The sequence below is a fragment of the Anser anser genome (assembly GCF_964211835.1).
Source record: "Anser anser genome assembly, chromosome: 5".
Taxonomy (NCBI): Eukaryota; Metazoa; Chordata; class Aves; order Anseriformes; family Anatidae; genus Anser; species Anser anser.
The window spans coordinates 37,830,564-37,855,503 of NC_139725.1; the positions used below are offsets into that span (position 1 = coordinate 37,830,564).

General features: G+C 42.6%; 3 protein-coding genes across 10 annotated transcripts in view; all 3 read left to right on the forward strand.

Annotated features, from left to right (window-relative positions):
* The window catches only part of OSBPL5 (oxysterol binding protein like 5), a 174,996-nt gene extending 168,339 nt beyond the window's left edge, over positions 1–6,657 (forward strand). For all 7 annotated transcript variants that reach the window (XM_083838999.1, XM_083838996.1, XM_083838994.1 and 4 more), the window contains 5 exons: positions 1,437–1,622; positions 2,149–2,287; positions 3,455–3,572; positions 4,190–4,292; positions 5,337–6,657. In XM_083838999.1, coding sequence (XP_083695125.1) covers positions 1,437–1,622; positions 2,149–2,287; positions 3,455–3,572; positions 4,190–4,292; positions 5,337–5,472 — 682 coding nt within the window. In that variant the 3' untranslated portion in view covers positions 5,473–6,657. The remainder of the gene's footprint in view (positions 1–1,436; positions 1,623–2,148; positions 2,288–3,454; positions 3,573–4,189; positions 4,293–5,336) is intronic.
* Positions 6,658–8,177: 1,520 nt separating this feature from the next.
* LOC310900691 (uncharacterized protein) lies at positions 8,178–18,627 on the forward strand. Its single transcript, XM_083839044.1, has 10 exons — positions 8,178–8,520; positions 9,631–9,724; positions 10,528–10,659; positions 10,854–10,965; positions 11,561–11,634; positions 12,346–12,438; positions 13,427–13,458; positions 16,218–16,550; positions 17,006–17,054; positions 17,853–18,627. The coding sequence occupies exons 1-10, from the start codon at positions 8,212–8,214 to the stop codon at positions 18,146–18,148; spliced, it is 1,524 nt and encodes a 507-aa protein (XP_083695170.1). The 5' UTR covers positions 8,178–8,211; the 3' UTR covers positions 18,149–18,627.
* A 140-nt stretch (positions 18,628–18,767) lies between these two features.
* CARS1 (cysteinyl-tRNA synthetase 1) overlaps positions 18,768–24,940 on the forward strand; it is a 34,399-nt gene continuing 28,226 nt past the window's right edge. Inside the window, exons 1-2 of one of the 2 annotated variants that reach the window (XM_083839001.1) lie at positions 18,768–18,885; positions 24,154–24,399. In XM_083839001.1, coding sequence (XP_083695127.1) covers positions 18,861–18,885; positions 24,154–24,399 — 271 coding nt within the window. In that variant the 5' untranslated portion in view covers positions 18,768–18,860. The remainder of the gene's footprint in view (positions 18,886–24,153; positions 24,400–24,940) is intronic. The other variant, XM_083839002.1, reaches the window with a different exon arrangement.

Consider the following 24,940-nt stretch of genomic DNA (forward strand, 5'->3'; position numbering starts at 1 on the left):
ACAGTCTTTCCTGCAGTGATGAAAATCACCTATTTTCACATACACTGGAGAGTCTCTGAAGCTTTACCATTATGCAGCTCACCATGGTGGGTCTCATTGTCTGACACATGCAAGTCTTGATGGAGTAATTTGCCCTTGTCAAGTGATTTTGTTTGTGTCCCTCTGAAGTTCTTCAGTTTGAGGATTCACTCTTTACACACCATATTCCTTAGAACTGACTTTATGCCACCGTGTTATTTCCTCAAACTGTTATTTTCGCTTCTCCCTCCCTCACCGTCACTTTGAGTTTGAAGTGAGTTTCTTTCCTTTATTTCTGGGAGAAAAGATTCATACACAAGAACATAGGAGTAATATGCCAAAAAGGACAGGAAAGTGTTCTTCTGCCTCCAGTTAATCATCTAAGCGGCTGCTTGTTTTAGAGTCTTGCTTTAGCATACAGTGATAGAAATACAATGAAATCATCAGTACCCCTTTTACATTAAAAGCCTCACAGCAAGCTCCAAATGAAATGCAGTAATGCAATCATTTTTTTAAAGGCAGGACTGGTGTTTTGGAGAGCTGGGAATACTGGAACAGCCTGGATCTCCAGTCCCTATTCTAATCACTAAACCATCCAGTAATGTTTTGGGAGGACTCACTGCTAATTTCAGAAGTATATCCAATCTGAAATGAAGATTAGAATGCCCTGATTAGAGGAACTGTAGAGAGGGCTATCACATCTTTGTTATCGTGAAAAGAAAGTAATGTTTTTTCTCTTATAAAAGGCAGATCCTCTCCTTAATCCAGAAGCTCATTGAGACATCATATGACAGATCACAAATCTTCTGGCAGCTGAAATGAAGTGTGAATGAAAGCCTTCAGTGCTTTCAGTTTGTGTGCACAACCACATGTCCATTTCTTGTGGATTGAATTGACTTCCTACAGACTGGTTGCCGTTCCTATATTGGAGTACAACATTGCATGTGCAGCTGCAAGCCTTGCACATGCATTCATCTTCCAGTGCTTCTAAATTTTAAATATAAAGCCTTTGATTCAGGGATAGACATTAAGGCAAAGACTTTTAAACCTAAATGATTGAAAGGGACAGTAAGATAACAGATTCTTCATTATATATCAATCACCTCTAAAGATGCCACTAACCTCAATGAACTGAGCATAACTACTTTATAACTCACACAGACAGCACTGAAGGTTTTAATGAATATTGTAGGTGATGTTATCTAAGGGGAAGTTCCCCTGATCGTTACATACAGCATTCATTGTTGCCATTCTCATGATGTTCATTTAATTTGCAAGCTAAAACTGAGGTTGAGTAATCCTGATACTGGTCCTCTGGAGTATCAATAGACCAGAAAAGTGTCTGCTCTAAGTTTCCAGCTGGCAAAATAAATTGCTGTTTTTAAGGCAGATTAACTTCTTTCCTTGTTTATTTGTAGGCTTTGGCAGCATGTTACTAGTGCAATAAACAAAGGTGATCAACACAAGGCAACGCAGGAAAAATTTGTGCTGGAGGAGGAGCAGAGGAATGCCGCCCGAGAGCGGAGAGAGAATGGCACAGAATGGAAACCGCTGCTCTTCCGGCATGATGCCACGACTAACGAATGGCACTACAAATACGAGGAGTGAGTGGCGGGGTTGTGGGTTATGAGCAGACCTCTCTGCTTGAGTTCCCAGGGCTGCAAGTGAGGTTACAGACCTGTAATTCTGGTCCTACCATTCCCCAGACTGTGCCCTGGGTTTGCTTTCTGAGCTCTCTTGGAGTGCGTATTCCTGATACAAATTGGGCATAGCTGGAATTGAGGGCATGGCAATGGAAAATCTGCTGTGCCATTGGTATAAATCCACATTGCTGCGATCAAGTGTGGAATCGTTTAGCAGAGATTTTCTGCACTGCGCAAGCAGAGTTGGCAACTGTGCTCTCCTCTCGTGACATGAAGGGTGAAGCCTCTGGTGACTGGAGCCCCTCATTCATTGCTAGGAACTGTGTATGCAGGGAAGTGTCTGTTACTCCACACACGGCATCTGCGGAAAGTCTTGTTACTGTCAGGGATGAATGTCTGCCCTGATGCATGTGGAATTGGTGCATTGCTCTTAACACACCTAGTGGTATTCTTGCTTTTCTGATGTTCTTTCCTTTGGTCTCAAAAGTTTAAGACCTTGGGATCCTTTGAATGACATTGCCCAATTTGAGAAGAATGGGATACTGCAGACCATGGAAAGACACTTATCTACAAGGATGTCAAACCACACAACAACATGCATAAACAATCAGATTACACGGCACAAGGTAAAAGGCCTGTTTTGGGAAATACAATATTTTTTATAATTGTTTAGATAGCCCTTTTCTGCAGCATTTCCATGTAAGCACAGCACAGGCTGAAAGGTTTGTTTTGGGTAGATATAGCTTACGACTCTAGGCCAGCAGTAGCGTACCATCATTAACTATTTGTAATTCCTGGTTGATGTGTCCTATCCTTTCTGGTGTTTTTTTCCCACACAGTGTTACTGACACTGACTCTTATACTGGGTTTTGCATGTGACTGAGCTGAGCTTCACTGTTCAGAGTTTCCAAAACAGGAAATTTTCCATAGTGAGGATATGACCAAGGTATTGGAGTGCACAGCCACTGTCCTGCAATTTAAATTTCAGTCCGTGCCATCTGCCTTTATCACTTGCTTCCTCTTAGGACAAGAAACTTGTGCCCATCCTTTGTATTAAGTGGGAATGATACCATTGCATTCATCTGTGGAGTAATTCATGTTACTCAGAAAATGCTTTGTAAATGTAGAACATCTGAACTAGCAAGATATAATCCATATTACACTAAAGAACTTGTGTCTTATTAGGAACATAGACTTCTATTTGATAGTACCCCAAATCTGAACACCTCTGAAACAGTGGGAAAGCTGAGGTTCATAACTGCTTTTCAGGCCCTCATATGAGAACTGTTAGGAAACAGTGGGTTTGGTTTACCCATTCCAGAGGTAGGGAAAAACTTTCCAATCTACTTGAAGAAATCAGGTATAAAAGTTCTCCAGTGTTTAAATCCTTCAGTCACCTTCTGAAAAATCTTTTACAGGAAAATTGGTTCTGTTTTTCTTCTCACCCATTCTCTTATGTATCTGTTTGGTGGGTATATGACTCAGTGAAAGAACTATAAAATTCATCACTAGTATGTGTCAGTTGTAGCTAAGACAAAAATAATTTGTATGGGTTTCTTAAGGATGTTATAATTTGAGGAAATGCCTTTGTATGGGGCATGTGTATAATACACTTAACGAGCTTTTGATATCCGTAACTAGCTGCCAGGAGTCCAACTACTAGGAGCTGCTGAAAAAGCAATCAAACTTCGCAACCTCACAGATATTCCTCAGCACCTTACATGATACTGTTCAAACAGAAGAGTCTTCAGTTTGATAGTGACTGAGTCTCTTTTAATCCCTGTTTTATTCAGAGATCTGCCAAAGACTGCAGACGCCGCAAAACCAGTGATCAGCCATCCAACCACAGCCAGAATACAGAGAGCAGCTGTTCAACACCAGAATCCGTACAGGAGCTGTCAGATGATGATGGCAAGTATTTAGATATCATTGGGCCGGACTTTCTATTCTTGTCCTCCTTCGGTACCTTATTCCTTGAGCATTCCTTGGACATTTCCCAGCCTGGTGCAAGCCCATTGCCCATGGGCAAATAAAGAGAATGTTCTGCTTTTGTACTTTCCTTATGCACTCCTCTTTCTACTTTATGCTGTCTATACTGACAAGGGCTTCCCAACTCCTGGAAAAAATAGGTTGGGAAAATACAATGAAATTCCAATAGATGGGAAACAGGTTTAATTTCTCATTCCCTTTTCTCAGCCTTGGATGCAGGTAACCTTGAATATTTCAGAGATGGAAGCAGATGTGAGCACTCCATCCCCCTCCCCTTAACTGCTGTAAAAAGAGTTTCGTGACAGCTGAGAAGGGGCCCCAGACTAATGTCACAGGACCCCGTCCATTGACCTCTGTCCTCAAGGTGGAAGATTCTGCCACCTGTCTCCTTTTCCCCATGTTTCCTCCTGAAAGTGTCCCCCCATGCTGTGACAATTTGATCACAGTCAGCTACTTGCTGGGTGAACCTGGTTTATGTTTCATCACCGCCACCAGAGATGGTGATGTAAAACATAATGTCCGTTAATATTTTGCCGCAGGGTTTGGAAGTCTGTGCACTCAGTGTGGGAAAGAAATGAATCACCTGAAGGAAATTCATTCAGCTGTCTTATCCCTACAGAGAGCCCAACAGGACATACACAGGTAACCATTTTCCCTCATCAAAGCAATTATCTTAATGGACTAAAAATAACCTGTGGCATTTAAGTCTTCCGCTGTGGCCTTTGGAGCGTCTTTATCAGCTGCAGGGGTGCAGTGAACAACTGCTTCAATAGGTAACCTTAATAGGTTATGCATCAGAAAGGCAAAACCAACCCTTACTTGAAACAGTAATCTCTTCCGCTTAAGACTCTCTTTATGGGGGCAAAAAGTATCACCTCAGCGTGTTACATATTTCCTGGCCCTCCCAACTGCAAAACAGCTGCAGGAGCTGGGAGGGGTTGGGCAGAGTGCTGGCTATAAAGAAAACTGCTATGCAAGAAGGCATGGATCTCCCTTCTTATCAGCCATTGGGTATGTTCTGAATTTGCTCAGTTTGCTGCAGAGACTTAGGCACATGGTCTGAATACTGAGCTCCACGGGGTGAAAAGCACTACATTCCCTCTTCTTGTGTAAATTGCTAGTTGCCAGCTGAGGGAAATGGTGAACACAGATGCTTAACCAACTGCTGTTAAGGTGCTCTGCACTGTAGACTCCTTTGGGGAGGGCAGGGGAGGTATTAGCTGCTACATCCAATCCAGGGAGCCCCGCTGATTCCTTAAGGCGTGAGGCATATTATCCGGCCCTACAGAGGCATCGGTGGAGCAGGATCACATACTAGGCCCACCGTTTCTGGAAGCTGGAGGAATTGGTGACATGATTTTAGCTCTTCTCTGTTGCTCTTTGAGATGTCCAGGGCTGGTTCTTGCATTTGGGAAGGTTAGGACATACATTTGTGAATGGGTGCTGGGGAAAGAGGTTTTTGTGCCCTTACATCTACTCATGCCAGCTATTGTGCTTTGCTTGTTCCAGCAGCACCCAGAAGTACTCATTTTTCTGTTAAAAAGAGGGGAGGAGAGTCTGTGGGGCACAGTGCCATACCCAGGTGCCTCAGAAGTCATGGGATCCCTGTTTGTGTGGAAACTCTGGGGCTCTGGGTGTTGGCCACTCCCTCAAACACACAAATAAACATATCGCTTTCTTTTCCAGAAACCTCAGCGCATTGAACAAAAAATCCTTCCACAGGAAGGTCTCTTCTGAAAGCTTCCTCCTGGACTCTCGCTGCTGGTTTCTCCTTTGCATCTTTCTTACGTGTCAACTATTCATTAATTATGTCTTCAAATAAAACCACTACGTTTGGCAGCAATAACAATTACTGGCTGCAGGAGGGGGGGCCACTTGCGCAAGGAGCCCAGCGAGGCACCAAAGCACTTTAGAACCAACGCGGCAGAGGCGGAAGAAAGTTGAAAGACAGGTGGAAAAGGGACCTAGGAACTTTGTTCCTGCAGATTATGTCATTTTTGCCTTTTACATGTACATCTTCAAGGACCTCTTAACCTGTATGGGCCTTAATGCTGAAGCCAAATGTAGCTTTAATTGTGCAATTTGTTTTCTATGTCTTGTCCTTTTCTGATGCAATTAATAATTACCCAACAGTATTGGTACCCCCAAAATGGTAAACATGCCAGCATTTTGGAAAAGCCACACCGGCTTGGTTTATAGCTCTGTGAGAGAGGGAGTGTAGTTGGGGAGCTGTAAAGAACTGATGTTCACAGTGCCTGTCTGGCTGCATTTAATTAAGTGAGGTAGCACACTTGGTCCAAAAAATCCACCCCCCAGGATATTAGGTCATAATTTGTTTTGTCAGCACACACACACAGAACGGGACCTCAGGATGTTTTGTTTTCCATTTCACATGAACTGTAAATATGTGTGACTTCTTAGCACCATTCCTTTTCAGGAAACAGGAAGTGTTCAGTGAAAGCTCCTTATACCTTTACAGAGCTGATTGGCGTCCTGGACTGGGCCCATGAAGTGTCACATCAGACAAACCTATTCGTAGAACCCGGTCACTTACTGTTATTGTTATTATTTGCTATATGGCTGTTTTATAATACCACACACAAGTATTGTAGAAAGGAATCACTGCCCCAGAATAGGTGAGAAGGACAGGAGCAATATGGGTGTACATGTGTTTGGTCGTAGGCACTTTTATTGTCAAAGGTCAGAAGGGAGGAAGGATTGTGCCACTGCATTGTTCAAATCTGTTAATAGTCTTCCTTACACCATTTTTTAAAGATTTGCAATATTTCCTGTAGACTGCAGACAATACTAAGCCGTTCTAGTTCCAAGTGGTAAGTACTGCTATATATACAGCCTTAAAATACTTAGTGGTGGTGCCAGTCTGGGCTATCTTTCAATGTAAATGTTTCCAAATTTTTAACTACATTCCTCGTCATATTCCCCAAGTAGGGGAAATCTGTTTGTGCTTGATATGTTGAAATAAAACTACACACAACTTTCAATGGCAGTTTGTCTGAGAGATTATTTGTGTTTGACCATGGTTTTGTGTTTTACAGCATTTTACAAGCAAATCACTCTTAGGTCATGCTTTTTAGAGGAAAAAAAACCACTACAGGAATAGGCCTGCAAGAATCTCAGATATACGCAGTAATTTGGAATAGCAATAGCATGTTGGTACATGGTTAAGCATCTGGCTCGAGCTGTCCGTGTCTTTTAATTATAGTGACTTCCTAAAAGTAGAAGTGGTTGCCTGTGACGGTGCATGACTTTCACTTGTCACACATAAATGTACAGACTTGCCTTAAGAGTTAGAAAACCTTTACGTGAAGGGGGTGGCTTGATAATAGGGGATAGCTGTGTGGAGAGAAAACCACAGCTCTCTGTCATGGACAGGATACAAGCCAGCGCCCAGAAGATGACGTTCTTGTAAGAAACAAATCACAAGCTGTAAGAAGTGAGAGTGATTTCATTATTAGCAAAAAGTCTCAAGAGAAACAAAGGATTCTTCATCCTTGAAGAATGTCAACATTTTCAGTCCAGATCGGATGCCTTTTTGAAGCACAGCATCCTGTCCATTCCTTTTTCTGAGGAAGTCTGACGCGCACTATATGCACTTTAAAACTTGGTAGGAGTGGGTCCCCTGGCCTTTACCTAGGGAAGAATGCCCAGTCGTTCCTAAGACTTGTTTGGCTACACAAAGTCCCGTATGGGCCTTAAAAATGTTTGCTCCTAAAGTTGTGCAAACATGTCTACTAATTTCCTGCCTAAATCTCACTTTAAATGCTTCAGCAAGTCAGCACATCTCTGGCCTGTCAGCACAGCCTTCCTTGTCAGACATGCCCCCCTTTGGGACCATGTATTCAAGTTACTGCAAGGATCCTCTCCTCTTCTGTGGGGGTATTTACATGTCAGGTATGTCATATATTCTGGGTTTGAGAACATAGTTACTAAAAAAAAAAAAAAAAAGTAGTGCTGAACAGGAAGCCATTACTAGGTGAATGTTTAAAATTCTTTGGATCCTTTCCATTTTACAAAACTCTGCACCCACAGGGATTTTACTAGGACTTATTACTGCAGTCAAATAAAACAAACATTACCAAGAGAGGAGCAGTTCAATGAAAGAAACTATTAACCTATATAAACTAATTATGCATCAGAAGAACAGAAGTATCCAACATTTACTGCCACTGCCGCAAGGGATTAAAAATAATCCCAAAAGGAAAATTCCATGCATCCTTGTGCTATTAATCCAATTTCAACATCAGGAGGTGAATGTTCCTACATGCCAGTTATGTGCATGAGGAGGATGAAAACTATTCTTGAAGAAAATCATGGCTGTTGCTATCTCTCTCGGAGCAATACCTGCTGTTGAAAAAAATGAGAACTCTGGGGGAGTAAGAAAACCTGGTTATGCAGCCAGTTTGTGCGCTTTTTTGAAAAATTCTCCTTCTGCCCTCCTTTTTGTGGTCAGCAAGTAGCCCTTTAGCAGCCAGACGTGAGCTTTGGGTGGAAAGCCAGGAGCTGAGCCGTTTCCTAAAGTTTCCTCTTGCTCCCAGTCGGTATGAAGCACGCCACCAGGATACGTACTACCGCTCTACCCTCTTTTCCTCACTTTGCTCGCATTGGGGCCAGTCCCTTCCGTGCTACCTGGCTGCCCTCTTGCCGTTGCAAATCAGCGCTTCGGCACACGGGTGGAAAAGCGGAGCACCGGAGCCGCTTCCCGGCGGGCAGGCGGCGGGGCGGAGCGGGGGCGGCTCGCCCCGGGGCGGATAAAGGGGCGGTGGCACCACCTCCTCCTCCGGGCGAGCAGCGGGAGCGCGGCGAGGAAGCGCTGGGCGCCGCGATGGGAGGCAGGGTGATGGGACTGCTGGTGAGTGAGGGACCTGGCCCTCAGCTCTCTCCTTTTGGGGTGTATTGGGGGGTGGAAATCTTCCTTCTTGGGGAGCCGGGCGTCCTGCCCCGTGCGGTTTTCCGCGTTCGCTTCCAGCAGTTCATCTGGGACCTCGCTTTTACTTCGTGCTTGCTGAGGGTACGGGGGAGTTCGCAAAGCGCTCCTAAGCCTGGGGAGGCGAACGGGGCCGGGGTGCGCACCGGGTCGCGGCTCTGCTCTCCGTCGGGGGAAGGTTTGGGGGAGCCAGCCAGCCCGAAGAGCTCCGCCGTCCCGCTTGCCAAGAGGGTGGTTTTGTGAACCCCACCGTTACGGGGCAGGCTTTGGGTGTCCCGCGAGGAGAAAGTAGGAAGAGCGGAGCTGCGGGAGGGCGACCTTTAAATCCGACGCTTACGGGGAAGAAGCGGAGCCGCTTCCCTCCTGCTGCCGTCCCCGGGCCCAAACGCGTTGTGCCCGGGTGCCACCACGGCCCGGGGCCGCCCCTCCTCGGCGCTTCGTGCTACTGTAGTCGCACAGGATTCTTTTCCTTTTTCATTTTTTTAAAAAAAAGTTTGTTTTTTTCCTGGTGGTCCTATAGTTAGGGTAAGGTGGCTGCTTCTTGTTGTCGATGACTCATTCACTTGCCTTCTGAGGAAGGTTAGAGCCAGTGAGAAATGCCGTGTGAAAACTCCTTGGGCGTATCCTTTTTATTTTCTTCCTTTAAGGCAGACTTCGACCCTTCTAAGTTAAAGATAGGCCGAGGGTGAGTGGAACAAATCCCTTGCACCAGGCAGAAACCTCGGTCTCTGGAGTTTGCTTGTAGTGAGTTAGTGAAAAGAAGAAAGTTAAAATGGAGGTGGGGGACTTGGGCAATAGTTTCCTAAAACGTTTCAGCTGCTGCTCTGGAACCGTGTGGTGCTGCTCTAACCCATCCTTTGTGATTGTAATTACTGCTGTGAACAGCACACTTAACAGAAATTAGTTTGGGTTTCCTTTGTGGCTTCCCATGAACTCCTGAATATGTTTTCCTGTCTTTACAGGAACATCTCCCCAAGATTGCTATCCTGTCCTGGCAGGTTGAATCACTTAAACACCTGTCTGTCTTTGCTGTAGGTTACACTGTTGATAATGTCTGGAAACAGAGCAGAGGACTGTGGAGAGGGGGAATACTTGCACAAAGGTCTCTGCTGTGTCTTGTGCCCAGCAGGTAAGACTTTGGACAGTCTCCATATTCCCCATCTGAGGTGATTCATTATTGTTGTTACATTCCAGCTGGTGGAATTGTAAGCCCAGCTGATGCTGTGATGGCTTCTTGGTGCTGGACTCCATTTTAAGCGAGAGCTTTTTGTGTAACACGTAATGACTGGGAGCGATATCTTGGCAGCAGTTCAGAAAGTCTCTGCCTGCTGTTGGGGATGAAGTGTTCAAAGTCGGGTTGCTTTTTGTGTTTGTTTTCTTAACAATAGTCAGTGAGCCCAGGGGAATTCTGATTTCTGTATGTGGAACTTTGCTTTGCTGTGCTCTCCCTGCCTTGCTCAATGTGTGCAGTTAACTCAGATTTGCGCCAAGAAGTGCACTACCCTTGGGTAGTATCACAAGGCTATCTGGTGTATTTGAAGAGCCTTCAGATGAAGGAGAAGAGATCTTCTTGTTACACTTTTTTTTTTCGTACAAGCAATTCTCTCCGTGCCTGTCATACACCCCTTCCAGCAAGGTGGTGCTGGCTGAACAAGTGACACTGAGCTGCTGCAGTGAATCCTGTGTGCTCCATGGTGTGTCCCAGTGCAGGCCTGCCTGGCTGCCTTCTTTGCCACTGCCCCTTGTCTGAGCAGTAAGCTCAGGTGTGCCTCCTGGCCATGCTGTGTCACACAAGCTCCCGTGTGATGTGCTGCTTGCAAGGAAGGGTTGGACTTTGACCAAAATGGTTTTATATTGTAACATCCTGCTGTGGTAATTTGTATGTTACACAATCCCTTGAGTGCTGCTTCTGCCGATTCTCCTCTTCCACAGGTACTTATGTTGCTCAGCACTGCAGTACTCCACACTCAAAAGGAAGATGTATCTCTTGCACTGAAGGGGAAGATTATACTGCTCATGCAAATGGCTTGGAAGAATGCTTGCTGTGCAGACAGTGCAAAGACGGTACCACAGTTTCAGTGAAACCTTAACCCTTGTGCCCTTAATTTAATGCAGAAAGCCTGGTGCTCTTTTTTTTTTTGCACTTCTGGTTGTTGAGAATAACAAAGTTGGGGAAAAATGTTGCCTTTATGGCCAGGGTATAACTTAAGCACAGTTGTATAGAGCTACAACTTTTATACTCATTTTTTAACTTTTAGACCAAATAACTTTGAGAGCCTGTACTCTCACGCGTGACACTGAATGCCAATGCAAACAAGGATACTTCTGCCCTGCTGAGGGCTGTGAAATATGTCAAAGATGCAGTAAAACGTAAGTTCAATAATGAACATAAGCAATTCTTTTCTTTCTAGTGAACTTCAGAGCTGTGGCCCAATGTGTGTTAATACCTACCACATCACTTAGACTGAATAATTCCCTCGAAGACAAATAGCATTATTCATTCATCTAAATTCTAGATGTCAAAATACATGAGGCTGAGACCCAGATGATACAGATTTTTGGTTCCACTGTGCTTGTTGCTTATGTCTGTGTGCTTACATGTTTTGTGTCTTCAGATTAGTATTTCCCCACATTCACAGCTGAATAAGCATTGTAGCAGCCACTGCAAAACTTCAGGAGGTAGAGCCACTTGTTGAAGAAAACTCACTATGCATGAATAATGCATCTGCTACATGTGTTGTTGGTGTTTGGTTGTGTGTTTTTTTTTGCTCCACTTAAACAGCTTATGTATGTTAGCCTTTTGCTTTTACTTAATCTTACAAGGTATTGGGTTATTTAAAAGGTGCAGTTCTAACAAATCTGTTTATGCATGTTCTGTTTGTGTCTCTAAGCTCTGCGTGAACACAAACAGGTTTAGTACATAACTCTAGAAATGTTGATACAACTGTTTTGCCATCCACTTCAGGTGTCCAGAAGGGAAGGAAATTGTGCAGAATTGCAATGCTACGATGGACCTAGGATGTGGGTTACCTGATCAAGGTCTGGAACATAAATACCACTTGGCTTGGTCTGTTGGGTGTATGAATTCTGGCTAATAACACAGAAATGGTCTGCATAAACAGTGGTTTGAACTTCCTCTGTAGCATACTTAGGAGTTTCTGTATGTCGGTCTGGGAATTACTTGATAGAGACAAGTTCTTGAAGGGGTTGGGGAAGACAAACTATCTTAAACTTCACTTCAAGCAAAAGAGCACCTACCTTGGTGAAAAGCTATAAGTATTGCCAGGGTTTTCAAAGTTGCAACATCCTCACTGTTAAAAGTTAGGACCAGTACAAACATTTCATTAATGTTTAGCATGTCTGAGAAGCTGTGTGTAGTGACTTTCCTCTTCTGCTGACTAGAAAAGGAAGGAATGAGCCCTATCAACACTATAGCACATCAATCTGCCACCCTTCGCATATGTTTTCCACTTAAATATTTCTTTTGAAAGCCTTGTAGAGCTTGCTTTGCAGCTCTGTACAGAATTCCCCACTGCTACTGGGATAACAATGTGTACTGCAAGCCAGTCCTTGGATTCAGGTCAGTTGATAGTCCCAGTGCCTTTTCTAGGACAGGCTAGCTGGGTCCTTATACTAGTGTGGAGTTTAGGTTGTTCTATCAGGTGGCAGGGAAGAATTGTACTTCAGAATGTCATATGTGGGGACTGCTTCAGTATTTCAGGCACTGATTTTATTCCTTTTTCTTTGCAGGAAACACATCTCTTTGGATTACTGCAATTATTTCGGTGGTTGTTGTTTTGGTGGTGGTGGTGTTTATAATTAAAAAGCTGAGATGTGATAAAGGTAATTCTGCTTGATTACTACCCATGAACTTTCCAGAATGAGGCAGAGCATGCACTAAGGCTATTCTTTCAGTGTTACTCTATAGGGGATCTCTTTAATAGATAAGCTCCCACTTGTTTAGCATGTGATTCAATTAAGTAACTTGAGTGAAATGGAGACCAGTTTTGTTCAGTAAATAAAATGAATAAACTTTAACTGAACGGATGCCCTGGCCTCAAAGACTAGCATAGGGTCCTTAAAAGGAAGTCCTCCCCTCCCCCCCATCTCCTTGCATTGTATTGGCAAATAGCGAGGAAAACCCTGTGCATGAGATCAGGCATGGGACAAGAAGTATCAACTAATTAGATCATTGATTTTTCACTCATTGTGTTTGGCTGTAGAATTTTTTTCAATACATCACTGCCCTTGCATCATTCTAGCCTCTTAATGTGAATGTTAGGTTGGTTAGCCCTATATGAATGCACATAGTTGTTTTTTTTTAGTGAGGATGAATATCTTCTGCTGAGAAATACTTTTTTTACATTACTGCATATTAAACTATTTTTGCAACTATCTTAGTTAGATGATATTGGAAGCAATTTTGAACAAAGTTTACCTTTGAAATTCAGATCATGACTTACTGCATGTATTGCAGTCAAACTTTCTGCCTCATTTTGTATTGCAACAGCCCATGACAATGCTAAGAAGCATAGGCTGGGGGGGGGGGGTGCGGGAATTGGGATTTCTTTCTTTTGAAAGAGGGGCTTAAAATCCAAACTGCATCTTGATGTCTATATTTTACAGTTTGCCTGTGTGAAGGCACAGTGTAGGTGTAGCTTCTACTGTAGGTGGAAGCTAGGGGTAGTAACTTTGGACACTTCAAGGAACTAAATGGCTTGTAGTGGACCTTTTGATTTGTGTAAAGAAGTTCTACTCTATGTAAATCTTGTATGAAATTTAATTCGCAGCAATTCCTAGTAAGTCTCCTAATGTTACTCTTATTTTTCAGCCACTTCACCTGACAAAGTAGAAAAAGGCCTGGTAAGTATATAATAGGTACACCATTTTATCTCAAAGCTTTGTGCAACTAAAGCACTATTAATTTTCCCTGTTACACAGCTTTTAATTCTTGTCTTGCTGTAGATGTCTGGTAGGGTGTGTTCCTGAAATGTAACAAGCCCTGATTCATATAGGCCCTCATGCACTCTTTACTGGTATGCATCCAGTGGAGTTGGCCTCCCTAGTACTTGCATTGAAAACATTACAGAGCCTGTGGCCAGAATGTTTTGAAAGTGGAAAAACTGAGATGAAGCACCAGCTTTCATTTCAAACTGTTGCCAAGTGGTGCCTTGATTCAACTAGTTCTCTGCTGCTTCAGGCTTATAATCCCCAGGGAATGACAGCTATCAATTTCCTGTGTGATTTTTCATACAAAATGCAAGGAAAGCTACAACACCAATCCATAAGATTACTTCTCTTGATCCAGCGGACAAAGTGACTAAGTGTCCTGCCTTTAAACTGACATCTCAAGCTACAGACCAGGACCTTGTAGCCTAATGTCTTGATCACAGACAGTCCCATAAGTCAAGGCAATCAGGGCTCAGAGAATGCTGGTTCAGAAGTATATCCTGAAAAGTGTTTACCATGCTAAGGCTGGCTGCTGACACATGTTCCACTGTTAAAGCTAGTTTTACCCTGGCCTCTTGTGGTCAGACTGTTTTAGAATCTTACAGTTACACATGGTCAACAACACTCTTAATATGCTCCAGCTTCTTGGGTCACCCCTGAAGTGGTCAGGCAGTTGGACTTCCATCATCTTTGTAGGTCCATTCCAACTGAACTATTCTACTATTGCTAGTCTTGTATTTAGCAAGAGGAAGCTAGACTAGTTAAGTACTCTTGTATTTAGCTTTTCTATTTAGAAGTTATACTCCTAACTGCTCAGCAAGGCAGAAATGAGCTTGATCTTCTGACTAGTGTAGTTAACCATGCATAGCATCAAGCTCTAAAATAGATTTTGAAGATGAGAAATCTTTAAGGATCCAAAGTGTTCTCATAGCACATGCAGCACATCCTTCCCCCTGCTACTTTCCTTGTCCCTCACCCAAAGCAAGTAGTACTCTGTGCATGAGCTCATCTAATTTACCAGTAAAATAGTTCAAGCAATTGAATGTGTTTTAACTGTCATAGTTGAAAACTGAAGGAATGGTGCTGAAAGATCAGTTAAAAACATTACCTTAAACTTTTCTCTTTTTTTAAGGTCCATAAGTGGCTCAAATATCTGAATCGTCCATTGGGTTTTGTTGGGTTGTCTCTCTTCCCACACCCTGGCCAGATTCGCAGTGTTTCATATATTCATAGAAGCTGATGAAGGAACATGACAGAAAACCTGGTCAAAGTGGTGTAGCATAGGAATAGGCAGACATAACATTTTGAATAAACTGTAGTAGAATAATAATATAATCATGAATGGTGCATGGTGACATTTAGCTCTGAAATAATACTATCACGAAATACTATCATGAACTTAAGTTATAATACCTGTGTACTTGTGCTACTCTAACAAAGGTTATTTGGAGAGTTGCATTCTGATATGTTACTGAGACCAGTTATTTTGGCACCAGCATGCTGTCCTTCCAAAGAAGTACCAGTGAACTTACACTGCTATAAAAAATATATATATCGTAAATATGTTGCTTCTACATTATTTCCTTCCAAAATTGATCAGTTTCATTAGCCATGCTCTAAACCTTCAGTCACTAGGTTACCTAATTAAGAACTGTCCTGTACAAATAGAAGCAGCTTGTTTAACCTGTTTGCACCCTCAAAGTGAATTCAAGGAGAATGGTGTATAACTATGTGTGCTGAGTGGGGTAGTGTCACATCCCTGCCTACACATGCGGGTGACATGCTGATGTCACATACGGGTCATTGACCTTGTGCAAACAGAAATCACATGGGCTTATGCAGGAAATGCACCTTAAACTGAAGTCATATGGGAGAAACAGTCAATACTTGCCCTCACTTTCTACTTGTAAAAATAAATAACAATAAAAAAGCTGCCTAAAACTTTCCACTTTCAGCATAAGCTGATATGCTAGATATATCCTCATCTGCTTCATACTTGTACTGTTCTTCGTGGGTCACCATCAGCCTGAGGTGAACTTCATGGCATAGGCTTATTTAATGTATTGATAATACTGGAAATGATGCTTCCCTCTCTAAAGCTATGTAGTGTGCTCCAGTACTTACTTTGAACAGAGTTGATTGTGTGAAGTTGAGGAAAAATAATTCAGCAAAAACAACAACAAACAAACCCAAGCTCATACTCTTACATGGAACTGATAATGCCCTATCAGCTCAGCAAAAGCTCTGAGAGCATCAGCCTTCATACAAGAACAGGCTTGAGGTCACTGTTAGCAGGCTGCTAGGTCAGCTCGGCTGATGGCAACTTAATTCCTTCCTGCCTTAGGAGGAGTATGTATTTCCAGACCCAGAGATACTGCAAGCACTAATGAATGACAGTGAAAACCTGAGGAAAAAATTTTCATTTGTTGTGGAGGTAGCCCGTGAGCCTTACCACGTAGCCTGGTGGGAGCAGAACAGCCAGCAAGATGAAGGTTTAGGCTTCAAAACCATTTGAAAGTTGTGGCTTCTATATGTTTTTCACTTTGACAAATCAGCAGCTCTCTTATTTCTTTGACATCTGGTGATTTCAAGTATTCCGTTTCCTTCACCTAAACTGTTTTTGAAGACCTACCTATAAAATATCTCCCAAATAATTTTCTTTTTCTTTACAGGCATCTGAGGGTAGTACTGAAAGCCTAATTTTATCAGAAGTGAAAATTGCAAATAATGCAGCCAACCCAGATGGTGAAAACTCTGTTAAGAGTCCAGAGGACCAAGAACAAGCTAGTGTTAATTTGAACGTAAAATGCCAATCACCAGAGGAAAACAGTGTTGTGCCTTCTGGGAGGGGCACAATCCTGCAGAATTTGAGGTGTTCCATACAAGATTGTTGGAAGAAGATCACTTTGGACACTTCATTATCTGCAAAAACTGGGCAGAATCCTGCTTTTTACCAGAATGCACAATCTAAAGGATTGAGTGGTAGGATGCCAGCAAATCATACGGTGAGTTGGGGGGGGGGGGGGGAAATCTCATCATATGTTCTCTGATATGTGTAATGTGAATTCTTAACTATTCCTTGAGTAATAGATGGCAGGATGATAAGAAAGAGGAACCTTTGTCTTAAAGATATCATAGAACACATGGAGAGTGATATCTTGGGAAAGCAGACTTCAGTCCATCATTTAATCTGCTGTGCCTCTCTCATCTTCACGTTCAATATTGACCCAGAAGCCATTCTTTAGCAATAGCACCAAATACATTGTCTTGTTGCTTCACTTACAAGCTAGTAGCACAGCTGTTTTCAGCATGCTCATTTTCAGCTGTACTGTGAAATCTGACCCACCCCGTTATTGGCATGTATATTGTGAAAGCAAGCTATCAAATAGCTCAGGAATAACTTATAAGTGAATTAAGTGTTCTGGCATGCTAGAAGTAATGGTCCAACTTTGTATTACAGGTACAAAAACAAAAATATCAAATAATTGTTAAAGATCTCTCTCAAAAAGGTAAGCATCCTATAAACGGTCAGTACTTTGATTTTTTTTCTTGTTGACTTTACTTAAGCAATAGTTTAGAGTGACTGCGACTATTGCTTAAAGATATAAGGCTTTCAGTTAATTGTAAAATACACTGAAACAGGATTAGTACTGCATTTAAGAAAAGTTTCAATCACTGTGATGATGGATTGATCTACTTTAAAGTATGTCTTTTCTGGCAGTGTAATGCAGTTATGCTTTTAAGAGTAAGTGGGGTACAGAATTTGTTTGCGTGTTTTAAACAAGTCTGTGGTGCAGCACTGGGATACTGCCTTAATGACTGAGGTGTAGGTCAGAACAGGAAGTCTTTCTGTCAAATTTCTGCTAAATGAAAGACTGCATCAAAGCCATGTATGTGTACTAGTAACTAGTATGTTGACGTGCTGAAATGGCCAAGTGATGGGCTTTGCTAATGCTGGTCTTGCTGTGGCAAACCTGTACTGTTAGCTGAGTGAGGTGGTTAAAGGCTACTGTTGAGTAACCTTATTAAGAGTAAGCAGAAACATACAGTCCCCAAAAACCACCTTTACTGAATGGTATTTCATCTGAAGAGACTACTTTTGAGATATGTAGAGTGGTATCTTTAGCTTCTTAAGATAAATAGGGAACCTATTTGTCGTTCTGCTTCTTAAGTACCAAACCTAGCCTTGCTGTTACTGTTTGGTCTGTACATGTATTTGCTAAAAAGTAATTGGAAAATGTGTATATTATCTGTGGAAAAAAATCTATTTTAGAACCTAAACGGATGTGTTTTTTTTCTCTCCCCAGAACTGAGAGATAGCTTTTGGGCTTTCATAAATGAAGTACCAGTGAAAAAATGGAGGCGTCTTATGAGAACTCACCTGAAAGAAAATGATATTGATAAAATTATTTATGACTGGCCTAATGACACAGAAGAACAATCTTACCAGATGCTTCTCATCTGGAGAAACACACTGGGAGAGAAACAATCTATTATAAAGTTACTGGATGAGTTAAGGTATCTAGATATCAAGGCTTATGATAATGTAATGAACACTTTAACAAGTAATAACATTATAAGTAAAATAGTAGCTACAAATTAACATTTTCAATGAACTTAAAAAATGCTCCTGTACATATATATATGTCTACAAACTTCCTATAATTAAGGATGCCAAAAACTGCTCATAGAAGTGGCAGTGTGGACGTGATGCCCTCACCTTCCTCCAGGGAGTCAGAAGCGATTTAACGGTTGATGCCTAATCGTGACACAGGCTCCGTTTGCAACATTGACTAAGGTGCTTTTTTGAGTTGTACTATGTGAAACTCAAGCATTGGATGGCAAATTGGGAGTAAGAAGCTTTAGTTTGCCTTTCCTTCATGAGGCTGTGAAGAAGGACCCTTCCTTCGTGTGCTGTATGGACCCGGGTGCTCTTTGTGAGAACAGAGCGCCTGATGTTGTTTTTGACAGAACTGCGTTTTTGTTTACGAAGTAATCGCATTTTGTTTGTGGTGAGAGCACGCGGTATGCGAAGAAGCGTTCTGTTCAAAGCACTGAAATAAAAAGGCTGTAAAAGAAAAAGCTGCGGCGGGCGCTGAGGGGGGCGGCGGGCGCTGAGGGGCCGCCTCAGGGGCTAAAATGGCGGCGGGCGAGGCGAGGCGACGGCACGGCTTGAGGCGGCGGCTGCCGTTGCTGTGGTGACGGCGGGGAGGCGGTCGGAAGTAACGTAGCGCGGGCGGGGCGGGGCGGGGCACCGTTTCCGGGCACGCTGTTGCATCAGCTCGTCAGCGAGAGGAGGAGGAGGCGGCGGCGGGATGGCAGCGGCCGCGGCTGAGCCGGGTAAGGCGCGGGGCCGGAGCCGCGGGTCCCGGTGAGGCGCGGGGAAGCGTCCGCCGGGGCTGTCACGGCGCCCTGACGGTGGGGTGATGTCACGGCCGGCCTCTGTCAGGGCGTCAGGTGGGCGCCGTGACGTCACGCGCCGGGCAGGGGGTGGGGGGCGTTTGCCCTGGGGCGATGGCGCTCGGGGGTGCAAAATGGCGGCTGGCGGGGGGTGGCGGGGCGCGAAATGGCGGCGGGGCTGGGGAGGGGCGCGCGGGGCTGCCCCCTCAGCGCGGGCTCCCTGAGGCGGGGGGCGCCTGCTGCCGGCCGGCACTGGGGCTTCCCGGCACCTGTCCTCTTCACCCGCTGTTCTCTTTCCTTATCTCTGCCTGTTCTACCCTGAACTCGGCTCTGAACTTTGGCTTTTTCCAGAGTTTTTTTTTGTGACCGTGTTTTAATGATGGGTTGCGCTGCCTTCCATATGGAAGGAGGGCTGGGGTAGTCCTGTAATTTTTGGCACTACTGTAGCAAATGGGACCTTGGCGTACCAGTCGTACAAGTGTGAAATACCATTATGGTGTGTAAGGGTTTAGAAATTTTGTCATTCCAGTTAAGGATCTGTAGATTCAAAGATTTTGTCCCCTTTTCTTTATTGCTGGAAGTTATTTTCCTCTCGGCTTATCACAGGTAATGTTCCTGTGTAAGGGAGTCCAAAAACACTTAAATTTTTCAAAGGACTGTCTTCTTCAGATGTATCTTCCTTATTTTGTTTAAGGGGCAGTAGTGGGAGGACACCAAAGGCTCAGTTCAGGGGTACTTTGTAAGAAACATTTTAGTTAAACTTGTTAATGGGCAAGTAGCCATTGTATTGCAACTATTACATTTGGTTTCAGTTTGGGAAAAATGAAAGTGGAACTAGGGGGGCTGAAGTGAACAGGGCTGAGAAGCTCTTCTGTGGTAGGCTACTCCCATCTTAAAAATCCTAGTTCTGCTAAAAGCCTCTTGATCCCACTGCGTGAGTCTTGAAAAGCCCTGTTTTTGTCTTTCCAGTTTTGAGCCATAATCTATTCCCCAATGTAAGACCACAGTAATATTGACACGTTACGGATATCTCTTATTAATTGTTTTGTTTTGCGAAAGCCCAGTTGGAAAAGAAATATTCAGAAAAGCCTAAGGGTTTTCCTCAGAGAATGTGTCTGCAGAAATCCCAGAACATTTCAGTTGACTTCAAAGTATGACTGACAAGGTTAGCAGGTTCAGGGATGCCCAGGAAGACTAATTTTTCCCTGAAGCAAAGTAACTCCCTGTTTTTATTTAATCTAGCTTACTGCTTGCTTTATGGCTTTTTTGTATTTACTCTGCTGTCAACTCCTTCAAGGAACATAGAGCTTTGGAAGAACATGTTTTCCTTTTCATTTTCAGGTTAATAAAACTGAACAATTTCCATCAAATTTGATATTGTGTAGGTTTCACATCGTCAACTTTGAAAGCTGTTTTATATACAAATAAAATGCAGAAACAATCTTATGCCTTTGAGTCTGCGTGTTGCTGCAGTCTTCCAGACAAATTCCTAGTGTCCTCCAGCAGTCAACAAAGCATTCTGTATATATAAGGAAGAATGTGTGACAAATTATATTGTCCAAACTGTGCACCAGTAATTACTGTATGAGAACTGTATTAATGTCTACAGTGGAATTTTTTGGAAACAACTTTTTAATGCTGGGAGAGTGTCACATTAATAATATTCATTCTTGGGATTTTTGAAGGTTATTTTGCTGCCTCTCCAAGACTCATGCTCGGTGCTTGTTTTCGGAATGGAGCTGCTCTTGAGTGATGTCTTGGTGTCTTCGGATCATTCCATTCACATTAGTTAACAACCAGCGTTATGCAACAGCTCTGTAGTACTCCTGCTTTTTTTGCTGTCAGGAAGATGCTTCCTAATGCTGTTGAGTAGCAGCAACTGTAATTTTTGTTTTAGGAGAAAAGAAAAAAGGATGATTCAAGAGAGAGGCTGATTTTTAGCCTAGTTTCCTAAAGCAGGCGGGTTAGGAGACTTGGTCCTATATGGTTCACTGACCCTTCTCCCTCAGTAGCTTTTGAATCCATCGATTGGTAATAATTAAATTCAACAGTGGGATGCCTATTTGCCTGAAGTTGGCAGACTGAGCAAAGGTGGGTTGGAGATATAAGAGAGGCTGGAGATACTGAAGTGTATGGGGAGAGGGGATGAAGCATTTAAGAGACACCAGGAAATTTCTTCAGTGAGAGTGTGTTATGAATTAAAGGTACTGTGAGACTCACGGGCAGGAATTGAGGGTGCAGGATGTAAATCACAGGAAAAAAAGCTTCTGCGGATTTACTACTACTGTTTTTAATAGTGATATCAATGAAACTGGAACAAACTTCTATATAAAGATAATTTTGACTGAGTTCTTTCACATAAAGAAGTGACACTACTTCCCTGTGGTTTGTTGCCTTCCAAATATAGTGTTACTGTATTCATTCTTTCTTCCCAGGAGAATGCCCTGTGGTTCAGGAGAAGAGTTTTTGTTCTGTTAGTTCAGTCCAAGTCGGAGCTACTCACATGAATGCCAGCAGTGGGAATGATTTTGTTCTCTATATATTGAAATGGGATGCTCGTATTGGCACTGATCACTCAGCACTTTTTCTAACACAGCAGATGTGCTTGTATCTCTCAATCTGACTGGAGTGTAGCTGAGTACAACCCCTCTAGCTGTATGCTAGTCATGGTTTGAAAAGCAGCCATTGGTTTAGAAGAGGAAGTTTGGAGCTCAGTGCAGCCTCAGAAACCAGCGTGGGGAACTCGTATTTGTGCAGAAAGCTTGCTGGGAGCTTGAGGCTGCTGTGGCCCAGCTGCTGCAGTGCCCTGAAAAACCCTCCAACATCTGCCCAGGTGTGCTCGTGCTGTGCGGCTCTTGCCTGGCGTGTAATCACAGGTGGGGAGTTTGGGATGAATTTGAGTCAGTGATCCATCTCAACAAAAAAACATCCTCCTATGAGGTCCCCTGGGCTAACTGGTTTCTTTGATGTGTTGCACTTTAAAGTCTGCTGCTCTTACACTGAGACATAACGTCAAACTGTATAATTTCAAGTATTAATGCATACGCCAAGAGTGTTCAAAGTAATTTTGTCTGCCCTGCTTATCAGAGCTGAACTGGTACCAACAATCACAGGCAGTGTTTGCTACCTCTCCTCACTAAAAGTAGCATGTATAGGTTCTGTCATCTTTGTTTTATTTGTGTGTTAGTTTGTACAACTTCCCTTTTAGATCGGTTTATAGATGTGGTTGGAAAGCACTTACGTTGTTTCAGATACACTGAGTTGCTTCCCATTAGCAGCCTGGTGTATGATTAATGGTCATAATAACCCTAGTAATACTTTGCCAGTGGAGTGTTGCTTTCCTTGCAACTGATCTTTAAAGATCTTTTCTTTGAGATACAGTTTCACTTCTGCATGGATTATTCCTTCAGTATTTGGGGAGGTGTGTGGGGGCTTTTCCCTCATATGATTCATGGATGCAAAATTCACTTATGTCTTAGGGTTCCATAGTTAATGAACATAACTATTTCAAACTGTTTTATGTGTGTAAACATGTGAAGTCCTGTAATGATAAACATCAGTAAATATTTAGGAACCTGAACAGTTTATAGTAAAATTAACTATGTGAGCCAAAGCTGAAACCTATTCAGCTGGGTAAGACTAGCCCATAAGGTCTAGCTGTGAACCATTATTTACTCTTTATTCCTTATTTTTAATGAACAATTGCATGGATAGCCCTTAAGAAGGATTGAGAACTTACATAAATCTGACTTGGCACTTGTGTATAAATTTTAAATATCTTTTGTGACCTTTGATTTTATTTTTTCTATCACTGACCATTTATTAGTTCTGCTGGCCTCTAAAGTGGTGTGCCACTTGAACTTACTAATGCTCAAGAGTCAAACACAAATGTACTTGCTATCTAGCTGCCATTTCCCTGTTATCTGAGTTCCTGTTCTCCTTGAGAGCAGCTGTTCAATTTTTACTTGGATGTTTTAATAATTGATTTCAATATGGGAAATGGGCTGCTCATAAAGTCCTAACTGATGATATTGGCATGCATTTGTAAAAACTTTTCAATTATGCATTTCCTCACACCCTCTCCTAACCATCTCTTCCCTTGTCCCTGTTCATCCTTCCCTTTCCAAGAGCACCTCCAGTCCTTTGGGAACTACTTGTGCAGAAAAAGGTGTATACCAATGCAAGAAGCAGCACTTGTAACAGTGGTTCCTTATGGGTTTTGGGAGCAGGGACAGGTGTTCTGATACTGCCTCTCACATTATTGCGCTATGTCCTTGACTATGTCTTAAATTACTCTCTTGGCTGACTATCCAAGCAGGACATTGGTTTAATGTTTACTTTGCTTTGAACATCAACGGAGTTACAAATGTTGAATCACCGTAGGGAAACACCAGTGTTAGTCCTTGTACCCACTGACTTGCTCAAGGCATGCTATTACTGTGAGCATCCCTACCAGAACCCTTTGGCTGCTTCCTCCATAGGAAGACATTCCTGCGTTTGCAAAGAAGAGGTGCAATTAAACTTGCATTGCCTGTGTACCAAATAAATCATGGTGTTAAAATACTGTGAGGGAGAAGCATGTTCTAATATCTTTTCTGTTCCTTTTCTTCATTGTATTCTCTAAGTGTTACTCATGCCTCTGAGGAGAGAGGGTGGTCTAGGAGGAATGTGGGGTTATACAGCAACAGCTTAAGTGTTTGCAGTTGTTGGAGCAAGTGGGAGTAACTTGGTGTGGTGCTGGGAGCTTGCATATTTGCACCAGTCCTGTAAAGACTTCAGGATGTGCTCAGCTCAGTAGAAAAGTATCCACAGCCTATCCACAACTTATAAAATTAATTATACGCAAATATTTGCTGGATGAGTATTTTAGCAGCATGGAAAACAGATTGGTTAAATTTGTTATGCATGGAGATTTTTCTCCATTTTCAAGTAGCTAATATTCCTTCATGAAAAGAACCTGTGCTTTTGTCCTTACAGTAATACTTTCGTAAAGACTTCTCCAAAAAACTTACGATGGTGTGAACATAATCCTATTAATAGGAAATATCTAGTTGTTCAGTGTCTTGTATTAAAAATATTTTCCTCAAATTTCTTGTCAGTTGCCAGAGCTAATTTGGAGGGGGTGATGTATAGTATAAGGATATATTTTGGTCATGGGATCTCCTTCTTTTAATGCTGACCAAATGTCCTGTGCCTCTGTCTTTACAGCTTCCAGCTACAGTTTTATTCTGAGCATTAGTGAAGAGGAAGCCAGGGTGAAGGCTTTGAACGAGTACCTGAGCACTCGTAGTTATATCCAGGGGTTCACATTTTCACATGCAGATGTGGAGGTATTCAGAAAGTTTTCGGGGCCACCTGTGGACCAGTATTTCCATGTTGTCCGGTGGTACAGACACATAGAAGCAATCTATGATGGCAGCAGTGAAAAAAATGACCCTTGTAAACTTCAAACAAGTGAGTAATATGAAATTGGTGGCCAGGCTATAGACTAGCTGACATTGTATTGATTTTTGTTGCTGAGCAGTCCTAAAAGTTCCCTTTTATACTCTTGCACACTTTACAATTTGATGATCCACTTGTATTCAAGCTCATGAAATTCTTCTTGCATACTGTTTCTGTGTAATACTCGGATCCTGAACTATTCAAATGTTACAGCTCTGTTTCCACATCTGATTCTAAAATTCTTCAATATACAGAATTTGATTATTTGTGTTTTCTTTAAAAAGCTAGCTACTGAATAGTAAATGGATATGTGGGTTTTGCTTTGTTCCCTAAAATGTCAGGATTTTCTCAATCCACCTTTTTTTTCCCTGCAGGAGTAACTAAATAGTTCTCGTATAATGTACAAATTCATAATAAAGTAAACTGCATGCTGCTTCTTAAGGTTATTTTATTAAAACTGATTTTTGGGGGGTTCTTTACACTTGAATGTTTGGGGTTCTTTTTTTAACCTTAGTAATTTAGGGATTGCTGATGATTTCAGGAAATACTAACC

Bases quoted from the DNA above. Each gene is read 5' to 3' on its own strand.
- LOC310900691 (XM_083839044.1), top strand. From the start codon at position 8,212: ATGAAGCACGCCACCAGGATACGTACTACCGCTCTACCCTCTTTTCCT. The intron at 9,725-10,527 runs GTAAGACTTTGG...CCTCTTCCACAG, and splicing joins CTGTGTCTTGTGCCCAGCAG to GTACTTATGTTGCTCAGCAC. The intron at 10,966-11,560 runs GTAAGTTCAATA...CATCCACTTCAG, and splicing joins TGTCAAAGATGCAGTAAAAC to GTGTCCAGAAGGGAAGGAAA.